The 18,048-nt window shown below is 43.5% G+C and overlaps 1 protein-coding gene across 1 annotated transcript in view; it reads right to left on the reverse strand.

Annotated features, from left to right (window-relative positions):
* The window catches only part of PRKG2 (protein kinase cGMP-dependent 2), a 791,389-nt gene that overhangs the window by 33,265 nt on the left and 740,076 nt on the right, over window positions 1–18,048 (reverse strand). The window contains exons 15-16 of the mRNA XM_069237440.1: window positions 12,510–12,673; window positions 8,873–8,995 (exon numbers count right to left, since the gene is read on the reverse strand). Of these exons, the coding sequence (XP_069093541.1) occupies window positions 8,873–8,995; window positions 12,510–12,673 (287 nt within the window). The remainder of the gene's footprint in view (window positions 1–8,872; window positions 8,996–12,509; window positions 12,674–18,048) is intronic.

Here is an 18,048-nt window from a genome sequence, read left to right on the forward strand (position 1 = left end):
GTTTAGGTTAGTATATGTTGTCCTACATGTGTCCCGTCACATAAGAGGGGTGGGGGGGGTTGATGTTTAGAGTGTTTAGGTAAATGTGATAAGTAAGTTTAGCTTAGGGTAGTTAGAGCCAGTTGTGGGTAATGTGTAGTTAGGATAGGTTAGGTTAGTTAAGGTGTTTCCCCTAGTTTTAGTTTCCTTTATTACTGAGAAATAAAGTTACTCCTTTACAGTATGTGTCATATGCTTGGGGATCAGGGTCTTGGCATGGGTGTACAGTGTCAATTTGGTATTTGCATTTCTGTTCCATCCTGCATCAGAATCCCATTATTGACATGGTTATTCCCAATTCCAAATGAGCTGTCACTTTGGCAGCTACACCAAAGCTACTTCTCTATGCATCTGCCATCCATTGCTCCCACCACTCAAGGTTACTATGGTTTCCAATGTGTTGTGAAGGTTGGATGTGTTTTTAAATCTGCCATCGTTTGACTCCTGAATTGGAATCTTGGGCACTATGGGATGTCTGCCTGCAGCCTGATGTTCATGTGAACCCTGATAAGCTGAGGGATGTTATAATCTTATGTAGTATTGTATACATAAATCACACCTATGTACTCCCAGGTTGCATATTTGTCCATGAACTCGTACACATCCATTCCTGCTGTATGGTGTGTGATGTGAGTTTATAGTCAGATGTCACATACATGAAGATTGTCTTGAAGGGAATGTTGGCCACATTGAGTTGCAGCTTATACGTAGCTTGAAGCTGACTTTTTCTGTCCTACACAGCATTATACTGTTTGTTTTCATTTCACTTCAGAAATAAGCCTAAGGCAGCACAGATGATGATAAAATCGTGCAAGTGCGCATCCCCTCAAGGCTGGCTGCCATATTTTGCATCCCCACCCGGACCTCCTTAGCCAGCTCCCGCTGTACTCCCACTACTGTCCTCTCAAAGATGGTGCCAGTGTCCTCAGAGTCCTCAACTGGGTTGGAGCTGGCAGGTCATACTATTGGGGTGGTGGGAGGGTCCTCTGTGATGGCTGCTGTATCTGTACTTCTCCTTGAGACTGGAGGTGGGGTCTGGAGTGTTCCAAGGACATCTTGGAGGGTCTGCTGGCTAATGTTTGTCAGCTCGTCATCCATGCCATCAGGGAAGTCCAGGACAGGCATATCCCAAGGAGAGCCATCGTCCTCTGCAATGAGATATTGTACAATTAGTGTGTCTGTGTTGTGGCAGTTGTAATGTAACGTTACTGACTTCCTATTAGTGAAACATTGTAATCTTGGTTCCTGTTCATTGTTCCTGTCATTAATATGAGCATTCTCCCAGGCCTATGCCCCACCTGCATGTCACATGTAGTGTGGGCAGTTTGGGGAATTGTCTGTGTCACATCCTCTAGGTGTAGGTTCTGTCCAAATTGTATGTTTCCACCTTCTTGTCCTACTCAACCCTCCGTCTACTTCCATTAGCATGGTGAGGCCTTGCAATGGGTGTGGGTGTTCTGATGCCACTTGCACCACACTTAACAATATGGAACTGACCCAGTCTCGGATATTTCACATACACCTATATGTTGCTGAGACCTAGCATATACTACGTATAGCATTGGCATGGCACCATACAGGCGTCAGCATTGGTAGTGTGTCATGTTGATGTTGGGGAATGTGTGATACATTGGATTGCACTGATGGTCCTGGCAGTATTCCATTTCCTCTTATGATGGTGCGGTGTGCTTAACTTTTTAGACACATGTGTCCTCCCTCTCAATGCTGTTGTCTTAGCAGTATGACAGTTGGGATGTTGCAAGGTGGCATTGCAGCTATTGTAACACAGGCACGGGGTAGACCCTGAAATGTGCAGCATGGGTATGACATTACTGCTGTGTACTTCATAATTTAAGTAACAATACCTGATGTTTATAGCACCCATAGATATGAGCATTTGACAGGATTTGCACTTTGTTAGGAATTACAGGGGATTGATAACGTTGTCATCCTGAACCCTCTATTTTGGGGGTGTTTGATCCATGGGCACGTAACTTCCATTAGCTACTTGACCTGCACACACAGCACAGGTGGTAGTGGCAACTGTTGTCAATGGTAAATACCACTTGCGGATATGGCCTGAGACTAGAAATTGAGCCCTACTTCATGTAGCAACAATATCAGCTGTCGTGTGACAGCAGGCCAGTTTTACGTTGTACCCTACCCTCCTTTCCAACATCTTTGGCGTGGCAGAGTACCCCCATGCAAAGGTTGTTGGTGTAGTGTTGTGCTGTGCCCCTAGTTTCCCCTGCTCAGCCCAGGCACCTGTGCCGTGCCCCTTTGCCCTTTCCACTACCTGATTTTCATGACTGACATGCATTGTGTCGTAGGTATGTCCCCCCCGTTTACAGTTAACATTTAGGCAGTTTTGTTCCCCATGCAGCTTGCCCTGCATTTTTGTGGTTTCCTGGTAGCCTGCGCTGTCCTGTCCTTTAATCCCTGTGACGATCTCCTCTGGAATGACGGCTGCCACCATCTCCTCCATCTTGTCCAGGGCCTCCTGCGGTGCTGGACTCCCACCTCCAGTCTGCAGTGCTGCCTTCCTGCTCCTTGCCATCTTTTCCTTGGTCCTGCGCTTGCAGTCATTTCAGCGTTTCTTGCACTCAGTGACTGTTCTCCGTACTTCTGCCACACTGTTTATCTTGTCCACAATTTGTTGCCAAATTGCCTCTCTCCTCCCAATTGGCAATTTTGAGGTGACAAAAAGTTGATGCTGGTGTTCCGTCACCTCTTTCACCAGTATTTCCCTCTCCTCTGCACTGAACTGACACTTTGTTTTCTTCTTCTCCCTCTCCTGGGTCTTGTCTGGGTCCTCCTGGCTGGTTCCTGGTTGGCTGTAGTCTTCCTGGGGTCTCTCATGGCTTCTAGGCTTCTGCGTTGGCACAGTTTTGCGTCAAAAAGTATAAATATGGCCCTAAGTAACCTCTTCTTCAAGGTGCCCCACTTTATAGTCTACCACATAATCGAAAGTCTCTTTCTGAAGGTGGAACGCAATGTGACAATTACTGCAGAAACAATAGGAAGGCAACAACCTCAAAACACCACGCCAACATAAAAAGTAGAACCTCACTGATCAGTGTCCTCACAATAGGAGGAGTTGGTGTTTTTATCTTTTTGACATTTCAACAGTAGGCTTTTCAGGTACTGAGTGGGAGCATTGTTTTGAAGGAACAACCCAGTGTTGCTATGTAAGGTGAGAATGCAAACTTTTACCAGGAGAGGGGGTTGGAGCAGGGTAGTTCTTTGGTTAATATACCGTCATGTATTTATAAAACACATTCTAAATTAGTTTCTGCTATCCACAATTAACTTGGTTTGCATTGTCCAACTGTAGACCTTGCCTCTTCAGTTTATTCAGGATGCACTGACATGACCAGCATCCTGCCACAAAGCACTTTTAGAAGCCCTTTAAAAGATGACCCTGGTTCATGTTTTCACTGGCCCTGTTTAATTTGTGATTATTGCCTCTGTGTTTTGCCATCACCTGTTAACCTGCTCATCTCTGTGCATGTCCATGTTTACACTTGCTATATACCCTGCATGCTTCTGCCCTTTGGTGTCACTGTGTGTTATCTGCCCACCCCCGGAGCTGATGATTTACAGCCTCACAAACTTTAAGAAGCCTACACGGCATTACAAAGATTAAACTATGAAAAATAATTCACACATAAGAAATTGGGTTAATAGGTAAGAGTAGTAGAAACCCAACTGAAAAAATAAGCACAGTCCATGTCAGTGAGAACCATAAAAAGTCACTAAATTAACCTATGCTTAACTATTCTAAAAAGGTTAATACTACTGCTGACTTTGCTCTTTGGAAGTGGAATCAAATCAAGGACCAATCCTAAAACAACGTTCACAGACTTCCCGACCAACTTTAATAGGTGACATGGAGGATGATTTGAAAAGTGTTTTTCGATGGCTGGACAAAACATGAGCATGTTAGCCAAAACCCCATCCCACTCCACTTTTCGGATCTCTCATAACCAAAAATGACAGCATCATGGTCCTCTAAGAAGCTAGCATTAGAAATGAAAGTATGTAAACATTTGAAACGGGAATAGAGAAGCAATTAAAGGGTAGAAGATAAACTTTAATATAAACTTGATCTGAAATCTTAAAAGAAACCTATTAACATTTGTCCAATGTAATTTCTTTACTTTAGAAATCAATAACTCGAAAATTAGCCTGTGAGATTTTTTGAATTGCCGATATCTTTTTGTACCCAAAGGCCAATAATATTGAGGTCAAACCCTCAATAGAACTCTTTAAAAATTAATCAGAATTCTTTGAAAATAAAATAAGAAATCTGCAGGCTATTTTGATATGGGTAATGAAAAAAATCGGGAGTTGACTTTTCCATCTAATGCAGTGTCTAAAATAATACTAACTTGTCAAGTTTTGAGGAAAATCAGCCTAGCACAATCGAAAAAAGGGATAAGATATTGTAAAGCAGGATCCTAGGGTGTTGGCCAGAGCTACTGATGAGCCTAATCTTGTGGTCAATGGTTTTTTTAACAACTCATTGGCCTCAGTGACAGTGCCATCTCTGGAAACAGGAAAAGATTAAGCATTTGCCAAAAAAACAACCCCACAAATACCTGCCCATCCGGATATGTTATCAAATTTCCGTCTCATTCCCATATTGCCAGCATTGGCCAAGATGCTTGAACCACTGGTGAATGAAAAGCTGTCAGAATGCTTTGAAAACATAGGACTTTTACACCCCTCGTAATAAGGGTTTAGACCAAAATGTAATACAGAATCAGGCATGCTAAAAGTTACAGAGCATTTAAAGATAATATAAGACAGAGGGACGAATGTGGTCCTTATTCTTTTAGATTTGGCGTCATCATCCGACCCAGTCTCCCATCCCCTTTTGCTACAGAGACTGGCAGAGATAGGTATTTGTGATCAAGCACTAAAACGGCTTTAATCCTTCCTTAGTGATAGATATCAATCAGTGGCAATGTCACATTTTCAATCAGAAACAAAAAGCTTCAGTATGGTGTCCTCAAGGCTTATATTAGGCCCTACTCTTTTTAAAATTTATATGGCACCTCTAGCCACCTTCATCAAAAACTTTGGAATCAAAAATAGTGTTTTATGTTGACAATACACATCTGATTCCATGAATAGAGCTTCTGACATTTCAGAAGCAACTTTTTAAAACTGTCTATCTCAGATTATTAAACGGATGCAACATAGTTATCTCAACTGTAACTCAGACAAGTAAGAAGTCCTCATTATGACCCTGCCGGTCTCTAGACCGCCAGGGTCACGGCGGCGGTCTGACTGTGACATTCCGACTGTGGCATTGCCGCCACTGTCGGACCGCGGGCACAGCCATTTCTCAGCCTCTCATTGGCCTGACAGTGCCGTGGGTCCAAGTCCACCAGGGCAGGGCTGCAAGCAGCGCTGCCCTGGGGGATTACGACCCCTCTCTCTGCCGGGGTTTACATGGGGGTTTCACCACCAGGTAAAGGCTGGCAGAGATGGGGTGCCAGGGACCCCAGGGGGGCTCCCACACGGCCCATGCACTTGGGATGTGCAATGCAGGGGCCCCTCCTGGCCAGTCCTGTCACGCAAATCACTGTTTGCTTTGCAGTCAGTGATTTGCATGACAGGTGCTGGTGCACTTGATGCAGAACAGCATTGCCACTGGCTCTATTATGAGCTGGCGTCAATGTTGTTGCGCATTTCCCGCAGGGCTGAACCAGCAGGAAACTCATAATAGGGCCAGCAGGAAGGAGACCACACTGGCGGTCTCCGGACCACAGGAGTTTGGCAGGCGGCCCTTTCCGCCTGCCAAACTCGTAATTAGGGCCAGAGTGTCTTGTCTTCAGGAATGTAAGTTATTTCAATATTGAGGATTGGTGCAGGAAGGTCTGCCTATAGCCCCACTCCTGCATCAGTAGTAAAAAATGTGGGACTGAAATTTGACAAGAAGTTGTTCTTTCGCCAGCAAATTTTCAGAACAGGAATGTGTTTCTCTATATTGCATACTTTGAAGACATATTTAGATCTTCTGCCTCTGGAAGCCCAGGAAAAAAGAGGTACATGCCCTGATAACCTCGAGAATCAACTATGCAAATAGCCTTTATCTCAGTCTACTTAAGACCTTGAATAATAGGCTCCAGATGGTACAGAATGCTGCTGCTCAACTTGTTCTGAAACTTCCTAGGAGATCGTCAACATTGGGTCTTCTCAAACATCTGCACTGACTTCCCCTGCACAAGCGCATTCAGTTTAAAACCCTGATTTTAGCTCATCAAATATATTATGAAGTTAGCCAAAAAATCTAAGAGATAGACTTTAGCACTTTAATCCAGCCAAGGATCTTAGATCCAGCAAAGCCAAACTTTTTATGTTCCTGAACTTTAGAATAAAGAGAATGCGAGGTAAAGCATTCCCTTATCACTGTGAAAGGTGAAGAAGGAAACCAAAGCAGGAAATTGCTTAAAACATGTTTTTTTCACTCTGTACTTGATGTATAATGAACTAATTTGGCCTCCTCATTTTTGCTTAGCTCCGTGATGCCTCTTTTGGCAGCTGTTAGTGCTTTGCAAAACATTTCCATTCATTCCTTTATTCATTCTTCTGGTAGAATGGCACAAGGCAGTTAGGGTGAACTTAAAGGCAATGTGTAATGTATTTGTGCAGCACTCAAATAGTAATTAAGTAAAAACACAACACAACAAAAATCCCAAAACCTATTTAGAAATATGGATTATGTTTTAATGAATGACACCAAAATGGCAAAAATACAATCAGTAGAAACTGCAGATATGAGTTTTTAAAGTATTAGGTGAAAATAGAGCCAAAAGTACAAAAGGGCCATTTGTCATTATCTGGTCGCACTGGACCTGGGGAAAGTCACAAGTTAAGATTGACCATGACAAAGCATGGATTGGTAACAGGGATCAGGTTAGTTATGCCGAGGTCCAGCAAGAAGGGTGCCTTTTTCATTGGCAGAGGCTGCAAGGGGGGAGGGTGTTGGCATAAGGAACAGGGTAATCATTGCATATTGTCACTGCTGTAGGGCACTAAAGAACTGGTCGTAACTGAAGCATCGCAGTGGCAATCATCATTGTGTGTCACTGTCAATGCGAATTGTGAATCTTCTATTGGTGGTTGGCATGGACGATCACTGTCGGCACACAGAGCAGGCCCTGCCGGAGCATCATGTTGACAGTTGTCACAGGACGTCAATTCGCGGCACCAAGAGGTCACTTTGCGGTTGCGTGGAGCTTAAACATATGTATCTTCACCTTTTCTTCAGGAGAAGTTCATTCTGATGCCAGCCAGGGGTCCAGGATCAGGGAGTCTCCACTTATGGTTCAGGACTCACTCCGACAGAAGGCAGCAGCAGGGCTCTGGATACAAACAGGTCCAGTTGATACTGGTTAGCTGGGTAGTTGCACAGAGGCTTCTGGTAGCTTGTTGTGTTTCTGTAGCTCACACAGGAAGTGAGACAACTGACCCTTGGTGTCACTCTGGGTAGCTTGGGTTCAAGATACGTAGGTCCAATCTTCCTTCTTCAGTCAGTTGGGTAGTCCCTCTTCCTCAGGCAGCAGGGCAGTCCTCATTTTCAATCTTTTGCTCACCTTAGTGTGGGGTATTCACTGGCCTACTCCCAAAACTGGTTCCAGTCATTTCTTTCCCTTTCCCTGGGTTTGACTCTGAACTGTCTAGAGTGACAAAGACAAGGGCAGGCCTGGTGTCAGGTTCCTTTAGCTGAGCTGCAGACAGGGTCCTTTGAAGTGGAACGGGGGGCATGGTACAGCTCCTGCCCAGCCATCCTGTCAGAGGGACCCTTTACCTCACCCCTAGGCTTCCTTTGATTGGAAGGAATGCACAAAACACCAAAGGAGAGCCATTCACAATCATGTGACTCCGGACACAGGATAAAAAGCACATTTAGCTTAGGACAGAAAATGGCAACTTTCTAAAAGTGGCACTTTCAAAATGTTAACTTAAAATCTGACATCACCATTAAAGAGAATTTTAAATTACAATTAAGTTGAGCATAAACAGCATATCTTTATTTGCTCCCAAACGGAAGTTAACACGAGTTTTAAAAGGCAACCCAGTGTTAGCCTTTGGGACACATATTCTTAAAGCAGTGAAAACGATTTTAGGAGTTTTTCAGTACCAGGACATGCAAAAACTTAAACCCACATGTCCTACTTTTCAAGCACCATGTACCATGTCCTGTGAGCGACTTGTGCCACCTTAGGGGTGACTTAGTAGTAATAAAAGGCAAGGTTTTAGGCCTGGCAAAAGGTTTATTTTGCGAGCTCAAAATGGCAGTTTAGAACTACACTACAGGGTGCAGTGGCAGGCCTGAGACATGCATTAAAAAAGCTAATTCATTGGGTCACACAATGAGTGCTGCTGCTCACTAGTAGCATTTAACTTACAGGCCCTAGGTACAGGTAGCACCATGTACTAGGAACTCACAAATATAGTTCATTTACCAATCAGTTGTTGGACAATTGTACCATGTTTAGAAGCAAGAACATAATCCCTTACATAATCCCTTCACCACTGGGAAAAGGTGCAGAGTCCTAAAAGCCAAAAAACATGTGTTCAGTAAAGGAAGGCAGAGGAAAGCATAAAATCTGGGATGGCCCTGAAGAGACACCCAGCTTCAAAAACACAATTCAATTTATTTCATCTTTATTTGTAAATCTCCCTAGAGCATGTATCATTGTCAGGTCACAAAACTCTTGGAACATTTCAAATCCTTCTTGAAAACAGCCATTCCAACATTACCCTAAAATGAATTTAGATTGTGCATTGGACAGCTTGGCATAAATCAATATCTTACTTGCAAAGACGTCGAATTAGGTCTTCAGGTCGCTTTGTGATTCTTTTATGAAACTCAATTGTTTCTATGCCCATGAGAATCAAATTGTAGATCGTCATTTGGTCACACCCCAGGAAAGGAGGACTGAAAAAGAGAGATCAGAGATGCTCACACAACATTAGAGGGTTTCACACAAAAAACTAACTGCATTGAGACAACTGCTGAAGGGAGTGACAGAAGAAGAATCTGAAGTGAGAACGCTGCAGCAGGTGTTGGGACACATAAACATTGCTTGTGAGGTCTGGGTCCAGGCATGGCATTTTGTACACATCTGCATTTGCCATGATAGGGGCAACAAAACCAGTACGAATAACAGAGAGTAAAAAAGGATGTGGATGATATTTTTGGACCTTTGGAATGGTGCATTCTTGTGGTTTCTTGAAGACGAATTAAGGTTTATGGGTGTGATCTTTTCAGAAGCATCAGGTGCTGGTGGATTTGGTGTTTACTGGAAAGGCCAATGGTGCACTGAGGGGTGGCCACAGGTGTGAAAGGACAAGCACCGTACCCTTGCTTTCTAGTGCAGGGTCAGGAGTTGGGGAATATAAAAGAGACATTTATGACTGATAACCAAACAGTGGTACAGGTGATTAACAGAATGATAACCAAGAACAAATACACCTTGAGACTGCTAGGAGTTGGGAATGGAACATTCTGCTCAGAGCCCATATTGCTGGATTGGACAATCGGGTGGCTTCATGCAGTATCTCGTTCACAGTGGGCAAGGTTCAGTGGTTTGTCCACCAGAGCAGACGAGAGAGGCCTGGGAGTGACAGAAGATTTGTGGGGGATTGGAATGTGAAAGCTAACCATCTGTTGGAAAACTCATTGGTGGAATCATGAAAGAGAACATCCAGAACTGGCTGGACATAGTTCTTACAGTCAGCAGCATTAAGATGGCAGACTGGTGGTCAAGGTTTGGAAGCGAGATGAAATGACATAATTTTTTTAATGGGCAGATTGAAAAGGGTTTTGAGTCAGTGACTACTGACAGGAAGATGACAAGAATCCTGTTCTATGGGAAGCTTTTGTGGGCTTATAATCCTTGCTAGAGCAAGCTGAGAAGTAAACCTTTGGAAGGCTGGGCCTAGAAAAAGAGTAAGATTGTGAAACTATGAAAGCTGCATACGATAAAGGTATTGAGGATCCTGGTAGACCAAATGAGATTCACATGTTCTTCCACCAAGGAAGGTGCACTGTTTGGGACACTGTATTGTTTTTCATATTCTTTAGTGTATTGGAACTAGTGGAACATGAAGTGATTGGGGCTTAGAAGAGGGAAATGTAGCCAGGAACGAACAGGGGTTGGGCCTTCGGTTGAGGAAGAGCAACACAGATCAGAAAGGTAAAGGGAGTGTAATATGGTTGGACAAGTCTGGGGTATGGGGGATTTGCCCAGTACAATGGCTTGGCATGTGTGGTTTGAGGCTGCATGGCTTGGGGGATGGGCCAGTGTTTTGACATGAGGACCAGGTGAGAGCTTTTGCCATGAGGGACTGAGGGTAATGGGACACTGCTTGAAACATGCAGGGTGGAATGATTTGGGGCTTGGGACACATTAATTCAGGATAGGTGCAGTGACGGAAGGATATTGCCTTGGATGACTGACAACATGTTGAAAGTCATAGGGAGATGGAAGATTGATTTACGTGAGGTTGCATGGGACAGGGAGGCAACTGAGTTTAAAGCACACTTAACAGTTGTGCTTTTATCCAACAGGTGAAAAAGATGAGATAGATCAAAAAAGGAAATTTGGATATGTGGGGATTCAGTTGTGCAATGGGCTGAGATACAACCTGGGAAACAATTCTGCAACTGCTGGGCTTGGACTCTGAATGTGCGATGTGATAGTCAGTTGGTATGGGGTAGGTGGAATGGGATGGGGGTAGTTGATGCCCACATTAGGGGAACTCAGAGAGAAATGGTCACAACCTCCTGCAGCAGTATTGCAGCTCAGGGAAAATGACCTGGTCCAGTTCATGGGTTTGGAACTGATTACGATAATGAAAAAAGGGCATGGGAGCTTTGCAGGATAGGAGGAACGTTGTTGTGCTAGGCTCAGTTGCTGCCCAAGGTAAGGGGCGAGGAGCCAACAGCGATAAATAGGGCAAGGAAAGAAGTAAACTGGGAAATTTGTTTTTTTTGCTAGACCACTGGGATTAAGGCGATCGAGCACAATGAGATAGGTTATGAATTTCCAGTGGTGTTCTGACACAATAGGTTAAACATGTCCTTGCAAGGGAACAAGTTATATTTGGACACACGTAAGGTGAAGGTGGAGGAGTGTGTCACTGAATTGCACCATGGAAAGCAGGGGACAGAAATAACACCTCAGGAGAAGGTGTTCTAATGGTGGTTGGAGGGAGCAAAGACAGAGAGGTGATTAAGTGGGAAAAAGGGGGGAGAGAGGAAGTAGTAGAAGAGAGAGGAAGAAACAGGAATCAATGAGGAGGGCCTGGTCCAAGGGAAGGCAGGCAACACAATCAAGTAAATGAAGGTGAATGAAAGGAGAGCTCAGGAATATCATAAGCCAAAATGTTGGGGACTGTTGTCAGTGTTTTGGGGACTGGGTGGGGGAACATTTGGGCGACAGCTGCTTAGGATTGGGGGAAGTGTTAGTAAAATGTTGTTAGTATATCACATACTAGTATATGCTTCTCAGCCAAAGGAGGTAATGTTACCTAGCTTGCTGCTAATATTTCTTCTCAAGAGGATCTAGAGTCTTTAAATGCGAAAGTCCTAGGAACACACGCTGACAGAGGTGTGGACAACACTGTCCCTTCTGTGACTTTGTGCTGAACAGACACACATTCAAGCAGTATTCATTTGCACTTACAAGCCAGAACAAATTCCTTTAACAAGACAACCTGGCAAACAGTAATATTTTTCAACCACAGCAGTAAATTAAATTGTTTTATTTGGAAAATAGAGTCTATGCAGAGGCTAACCAAAATATAACATATTAACTTGAGTTTAGTTTTATTTTCAGAGTCAAGACTTATAATTACTCTATGGGAAGTTCCTCCACTGGAGTTAGTCGGTGGGGGAACTGTGCTGGGGGAGGAGAGGGCTGGGATAATAATAGTTTATGAAACTCAGGGCCAAAGTTTCTATTTTTTCATGCAAAACAGCGCAACAATCAAAGTTGCTGCGCTGTGTTGCGGTAAAGGAAGAGAGCAGGACAGCACCATAGTTACAAAGATATGGAGATGCTTCTGTCATCCCCTGTGATAGTGAATATTTTGCTTCCTACTGCCATGCACTCACCCTTGCAGCATAGTGCAAAGATGTGTTTGCAATGTCTAGGATAGGTTTCGTACTGGAAGGATACCCTTCCATGGCAAACCACTATGCTAAGGCATAGGTTAAAATTACCCCACTTTGTGTGTGTGGTGCACAGTACAGCACACATGCAAAGTTAGAAACGTGTGATGAAAATAAAACTGTTCTCCAACTTTTCACCCATCTAGATGAAACTGCTGTCTATTTCTCACTACGTAGGTCTACAGACACCTTCCCTTGCTTCTAGCGTGCCACAACTTGATTTATAAGCTACTGTAATATGATAATGGTAAATCACCTTTCAGGTGGCACTTACTTCCCTGTCAGGAGCTCATACACAAGGATTCCAAGTGACCAGAAATCTACACTGTAGTCGTGGCCTTTGTTCAGAATGACTTCTGGTGCAACATACTCCGGTGTCCCGCAGAATGTCCATGTTTTCTGTCCTGGGACAATCTGCTTGGCAAACCCAAAATCCACCTGTAACATATAAAAGCTAATAGTACTTAAAACATTTTTACTGTTAAAGTTTTTGTTTTAATTTGTCGGTTTGATTTCTGATTAATTAGTACATTTTACATTCAGTTTATAGTAAATATATTGGCAGTATCAATCAAAAGAGACTTCACACATTGCAAAAAATGTACGTTGTAATCAGAACACCCTCTAAACTAGTTGGCAAACTTTCAACTCCCACATCATTCGACAGAGTCCATCTCATCTGCACAAGTCTACAATTCTAATTTCAACCTCTCTTGCTATGCTCAATCAGTTAAATTGTTTTAAATTACTTATGTATTTAAGGTTCTCAGCAGTACTAGTAAGGTACACATTACCCGTTCATTGACTGTATGTCTTTAGGGGTAGATATACCTTCCATAACCCTATTGGGCATTCATGTCTGTAGTCATAGTGTGACACAGGAATTAAGGTCTAGTGTCCGAAGTGTTAGTGAGGGACTGAATCAACATTGCCCTTTCTATCAAGTTCTCAGCAAGCTCATCATCCTTCTTACCCTTTTTACTTGCGCTTACCCTGTTGTGACCTATTTCACCATGTCTTTACTCCTGCTGTTAACAGTTAGAGCCCTTGTGCTAAGCCAATGTATGGCTATATGTCACTTTTTTGCTCCTATGATATCAACCTTATCAAGCATTGGTTCATGATGAGTTGGAAGAACCCACCCTTGCTATGATTTGGTGTATCAAGCAGCTTAACCCAGAAGCCATGTATTCCCTGACATTTCCATGTGACATGTATGAAGCTAGCCTCTTTATCTTCACATCTAGGACACTGCAAGGAGGATCCCAGGTAGAGTTTACTTATTTTTTTTGGAGTCAGACATGTCAAGTGAAGGTTAGTCGTATTGTATAAGCTCAAAGTGTGTGTTACTTGAAATTGGTTTGATGCCCCAACAGGCTTTGTTACACTCCTTACCTGTAAGTAATTCATCCATTTGCGACTGCCCCTTCTCCAGCGCTATTCATTTCATCCATTGTCTGTCTGTCTTTAATGTCATATATATGTTAGTTATTAGCTTCCTGCTTTGTGACAGAAATAGCAAGGCTATCATTGTTTGGGTAAGCTCAAGTGCCCACCCACCAGAAAGTGGGTTAGATTTCTCAAGCCTTGTGGACTGTTTGGGCGTACTGCAGAAAAGTGCCTTTTCCAATTTCGTAATACTCTAGTGGTTCCTCGAATGTTATAAATCTATGATATAAAGGTCAGCAATTGTCAGACACCCTCCCTGATTCCACCTATCGACTGTGTCTCTTGGGCTATTTGTGCGAAGGGATGAATACTTCAGATGTGAATATCAGTTGCAAATGGTGAACACTTCGTTATCCTTTTGATTTCTTTGTTCCACATCATACAGATTCTTTTTTCAGCTGGTTAGCCTGTAATTCTTTAAATGCTTGGGGTCAGCTTTTTAGGGATGTCTATTTAACTTCTGAAAGTGTGTAAAAAAAGTCTGTGCTGAAAGTTGGTAGCTAGCCAAGTCCAACAGGAGAGGATCTGATGCTGATGTATGTTTTCCTTTCAAGGAAACACTCCCTCCATCCCAGCTACTGACAATTACAGCCTCTTGCTGTAAAGAAGTATGCACTGTGTTGATTCTCCTGAAGAAACTCTAGGTATAAGTTACACTACTCCATTCTTTCATAGTATAGTGTTATTTTAATAATATCCTGTGGGGTTATTTTACAGGTGCTAAGCAACAAGATGAGCCTGTTGAAATATACACTTTTAGGAATAAAGGCCCTCATTATGACCCTGGCAGTAATATGGGGGAAAGTATTGCCAACAGGCTGGCGGTACTTTCCACCATATTATGACAGTGGCGTTTTGCCTTCAGCCAAACTGACAATGTACCACACCGACCACCACGGCGGTAACGGCTGCTGGGCTGGAAATATCAATCTCCAGCACGGAGGCCGTCACTGTACTCCCTTACCGCCACAAAAACCTTATCGGCCGGCACTATCAGTGACAGGGAATCCCTTCCCTGTCACTGATAGGGGTCTTCCCCACCCCTAACCCCCTCCCCAGAGTCCCCCCACTACCTCTTTCTCTCCAAAACCCCCCTACATTAATGTCCCTCTTCACACATGCACACAAGCATACACACACCCATTCCCACATTCATCTACGCATGCATACATTCATTCACACACACATCCGCACACACTTTCATACATACACGCAGACATGCGTTCACAGTACACAACATACACGCACTCACACCTCCATACATGCACACACATTCAAGATGCAACACACACCTGCATACACACACGCACAAACATACACACACCCGCACACATAACACCCCTCTCCCCTGTCTGAGCACCCACTTACCTGTGTTTAGGGGGTCCTCCGTCAGGAGACGCCAGCAGAACACCGCCAGGCTGTATTATTGGTCATAATGTGGCCGGCGGAGGTCTACTGGCGTGGTACTGCTGGTGGCAGCAGTGCCACCTTACCGCCATCCGCCGACATGGCCACAGACGGATTTCCGCCATCCTTCTGGCGGAAATCCGGCTGTGGTCATAATACGGTGGACGGCTGGTAGCCCCGGCGATGGTCTTCTGGCGGCCGTCGCCACAGCAGTAGGCGGTTTTTACCGCCAATGACATAATGAGGGCCAGATTGTCTTTTCTTATTTGTTTGTGACATTGTAAAGAACTAAACAAGGTTTTTAAATTAGTACTCCATCCCGAATCCCTGTTTAGGGAATATTAGTAACCTAGTAAGCACAAACGCCATATCAACTATGAATTGAATGGGTCTGGGGGCTACAATAACCTGTTCCTTCACATCCAATCACTGGTGCAGTGAAGCAAGTTCACTTGCATCATCCATGGGTGTGAAAGCAAACCTTGTAGAGTCTTAGTTTATGCAACACCTCTATGTTTGTATGTGGCAAATAGTGGCAAGTGGTCCAAAAGGTATCAAGCCAAATTTGGGATCCCTGCAATTTTTTAACTCTGGTAGGCTTTTGCCATTAGGTAGTCCAGTTTATTTTGCTTCCTTCCCTTGACGGTATGAAACAATATTAGATCTTGACCTCAGGGTGCTGGGCACACCACGCATCAATTAGACCCATACCTTCGATTAGCTCCTCAATGCTTTTTGTCATAGCAGGTTTAGTGCAATCCCTGGGGTGTACCTGTCTAGTCCACCATCATGCTCACATTTCAGATATCTTGCCTGAATGATGTCTGATTAGTTATGAAATCATAACTTTTGGCACATTTTAAAAAAAAAATCGTTGTCATCTATGTTCAGGCATAATTATTTACAAGGGTCATATCTTGTGAATCTACTATTCCAAGAACTAGCAAATGTTAGCTCTCCAGGCCTGTTCTTACATCTTTCATTTTAAAAGGGAGTCCAGGTGCTACCGAGGTCATCACACCACTGGTATAGTTTGAGGTACGATGTAGCAAATAACTGGCTCCTCCTCTTTTTACATATTTTTGGTGTTTCATTCCTTCTAATATGCGTTTCTTGTTACATAATGATTCCTACACATGTCTTTTTTTTAAAGTGCATATATTCTGTGCCGCTTGGCATGGCTATTCAGAGCCCTGCCATACCAGGTTAGCAGTTTCCAGCTTCCATCCATTTTATTAACTATTCAACTCATCTCAGCTGGGTTCCAAGGAGTCTCACAATTAGTTGTCTAAGGCCTATTTTAACCCATGTGTTGGCAACTCTCACTTAGCAAGTGCAAGTTTGGCATACTCAAACATAATATATCCCCATTCTCTGCATGCCCCTCTCCCCAACTAGTATGTCAACCTAAAATAATGTGTAAATTCACTCAGGTGGACCTCACTCAACCCAGAGGCACCTCAACCTAATCTTGAGTGGTCACCCCGATTTCAAGTTGTATGGTGTTTCAGCCACTCCAACCCCTTGATATTTAATTTAAACCCACTGCTGGTTGTCGGCTTCATGTGCTCTAGCCACATGCCTCCTGCAGTCACTAGGATACTATACTTAGAATACTGAGATCTATTTTTATGTCTTTTTACAAAAATAGGATCCCTCATTTGTTTATCGATTAAGGCTGACGGGTCAAAATCATGCATTATGTTCCACTCATCTCCTAATATCTATTTCCTGGTTCACTTATATGTGTCCTACTGTATGCCAATCAGCATAGATCTAACAGTTTCTTAGACTTCTCTTCGATCAATGCTCTCATGTTGTAGTTGTAGTGTGGTGCTTATTCTGTGCTGTCTTGGTCTACTTCTTTGCTGGCCCACATGATGGGGCTGGCTGTTTATGCACACTTGTCTCTCTGAACATGCTACCCTGCAACCTCCATTCGTATCCCATCACCTTAAACTTAAATTCTTCCTGTAGGTCTTGTTGTAGTGAAGCCACCTATAGTTGATGCCTTCCAGAAGGCTCGGCTGTTATGCTCTATCTTCCTGATCTATTGTGATGTCCCCCATTTCCATCTTTGTGAGTTAGACCAATCACAACATCAATCCATTCCAATGATTCATCTGGAAAGGTGAAGAAGTGTACCTTGCAGTCATATTGAATTCTCAACTTTGCTAGAAACACTGAACTCTATTTTAGTGTCATATCTCTCAGTTTCTTCTTCACCATTACAGAGTTCTTTGCATATCTTGCATTTTTTTTGTATGTTCTGAAAAGGTGAGTATGGGTCTGGTTTCATACTTTGGTATGCCCAAACATGGCGTCTTGTTTGGAAAGTCTAGAAATCAATGGCTGCCGCAGGGCCCCAGCAGGTAGGGGCACCAACATTGACTTGTGGGCCTTCTCTTTTGTGAAGAACTTGTAAAGATTTTCAGCCTTAGGGTATCGGTTATCGAGTCCTTCAAGAACAGTTCAGCAGAAGGTATTTCATCTTTTGCAGGAATCCAATAAACCTCAAATTGTGACATCTCAAGCGTCCCTCTGCATCTTCAATTTTTTCCTTCATATTGAATGTCTGTGTCAGCAGGAAAGCTACTATAGCTTTTAAACGACTTTCTTCACATTGAAATACGGTAATGTGTTCTTCTTCAGTCTCAGTGTCCTGCAAGTTTCTGTAGGTCTGCCCGAAGCAGATCTACCTCGATGGTGACAGTGGCAATCTTACCTAATAGTGGCATTCTAGTGTTTTGTATGGCAGCCACTACATACCTAGAGGAGGGCTCTCTCTGTTGCCTTGTTCCTGTTGGGGTTGAGATGGATTGTCATCAGTGTTCCCTGTAGGCTCCGCATGCGCACACCTATTGTGAAGCGAGCACACTTCACAAAGCATGTGAGAGACCATTTGTAGCTGCTAGTTTTAAAAGCAAGCAGCACAAATAAATGTTCACCTATGGCGA

Source organism: Pleurodeles waltl, chromosome 1_2 (genome assembly GCF_031143425.1).
Source record: "Pleurodeles waltl isolate 20211129_DDA chromosome 1_2, aPleWal1.hap1.20221129, whole genome shotgun sequence".
NCBI lineage: Eukaryota > Metazoa > Chordata > Amphibia > Caudata > Salamandridae > Pleurodeles > Pleurodeles waltl.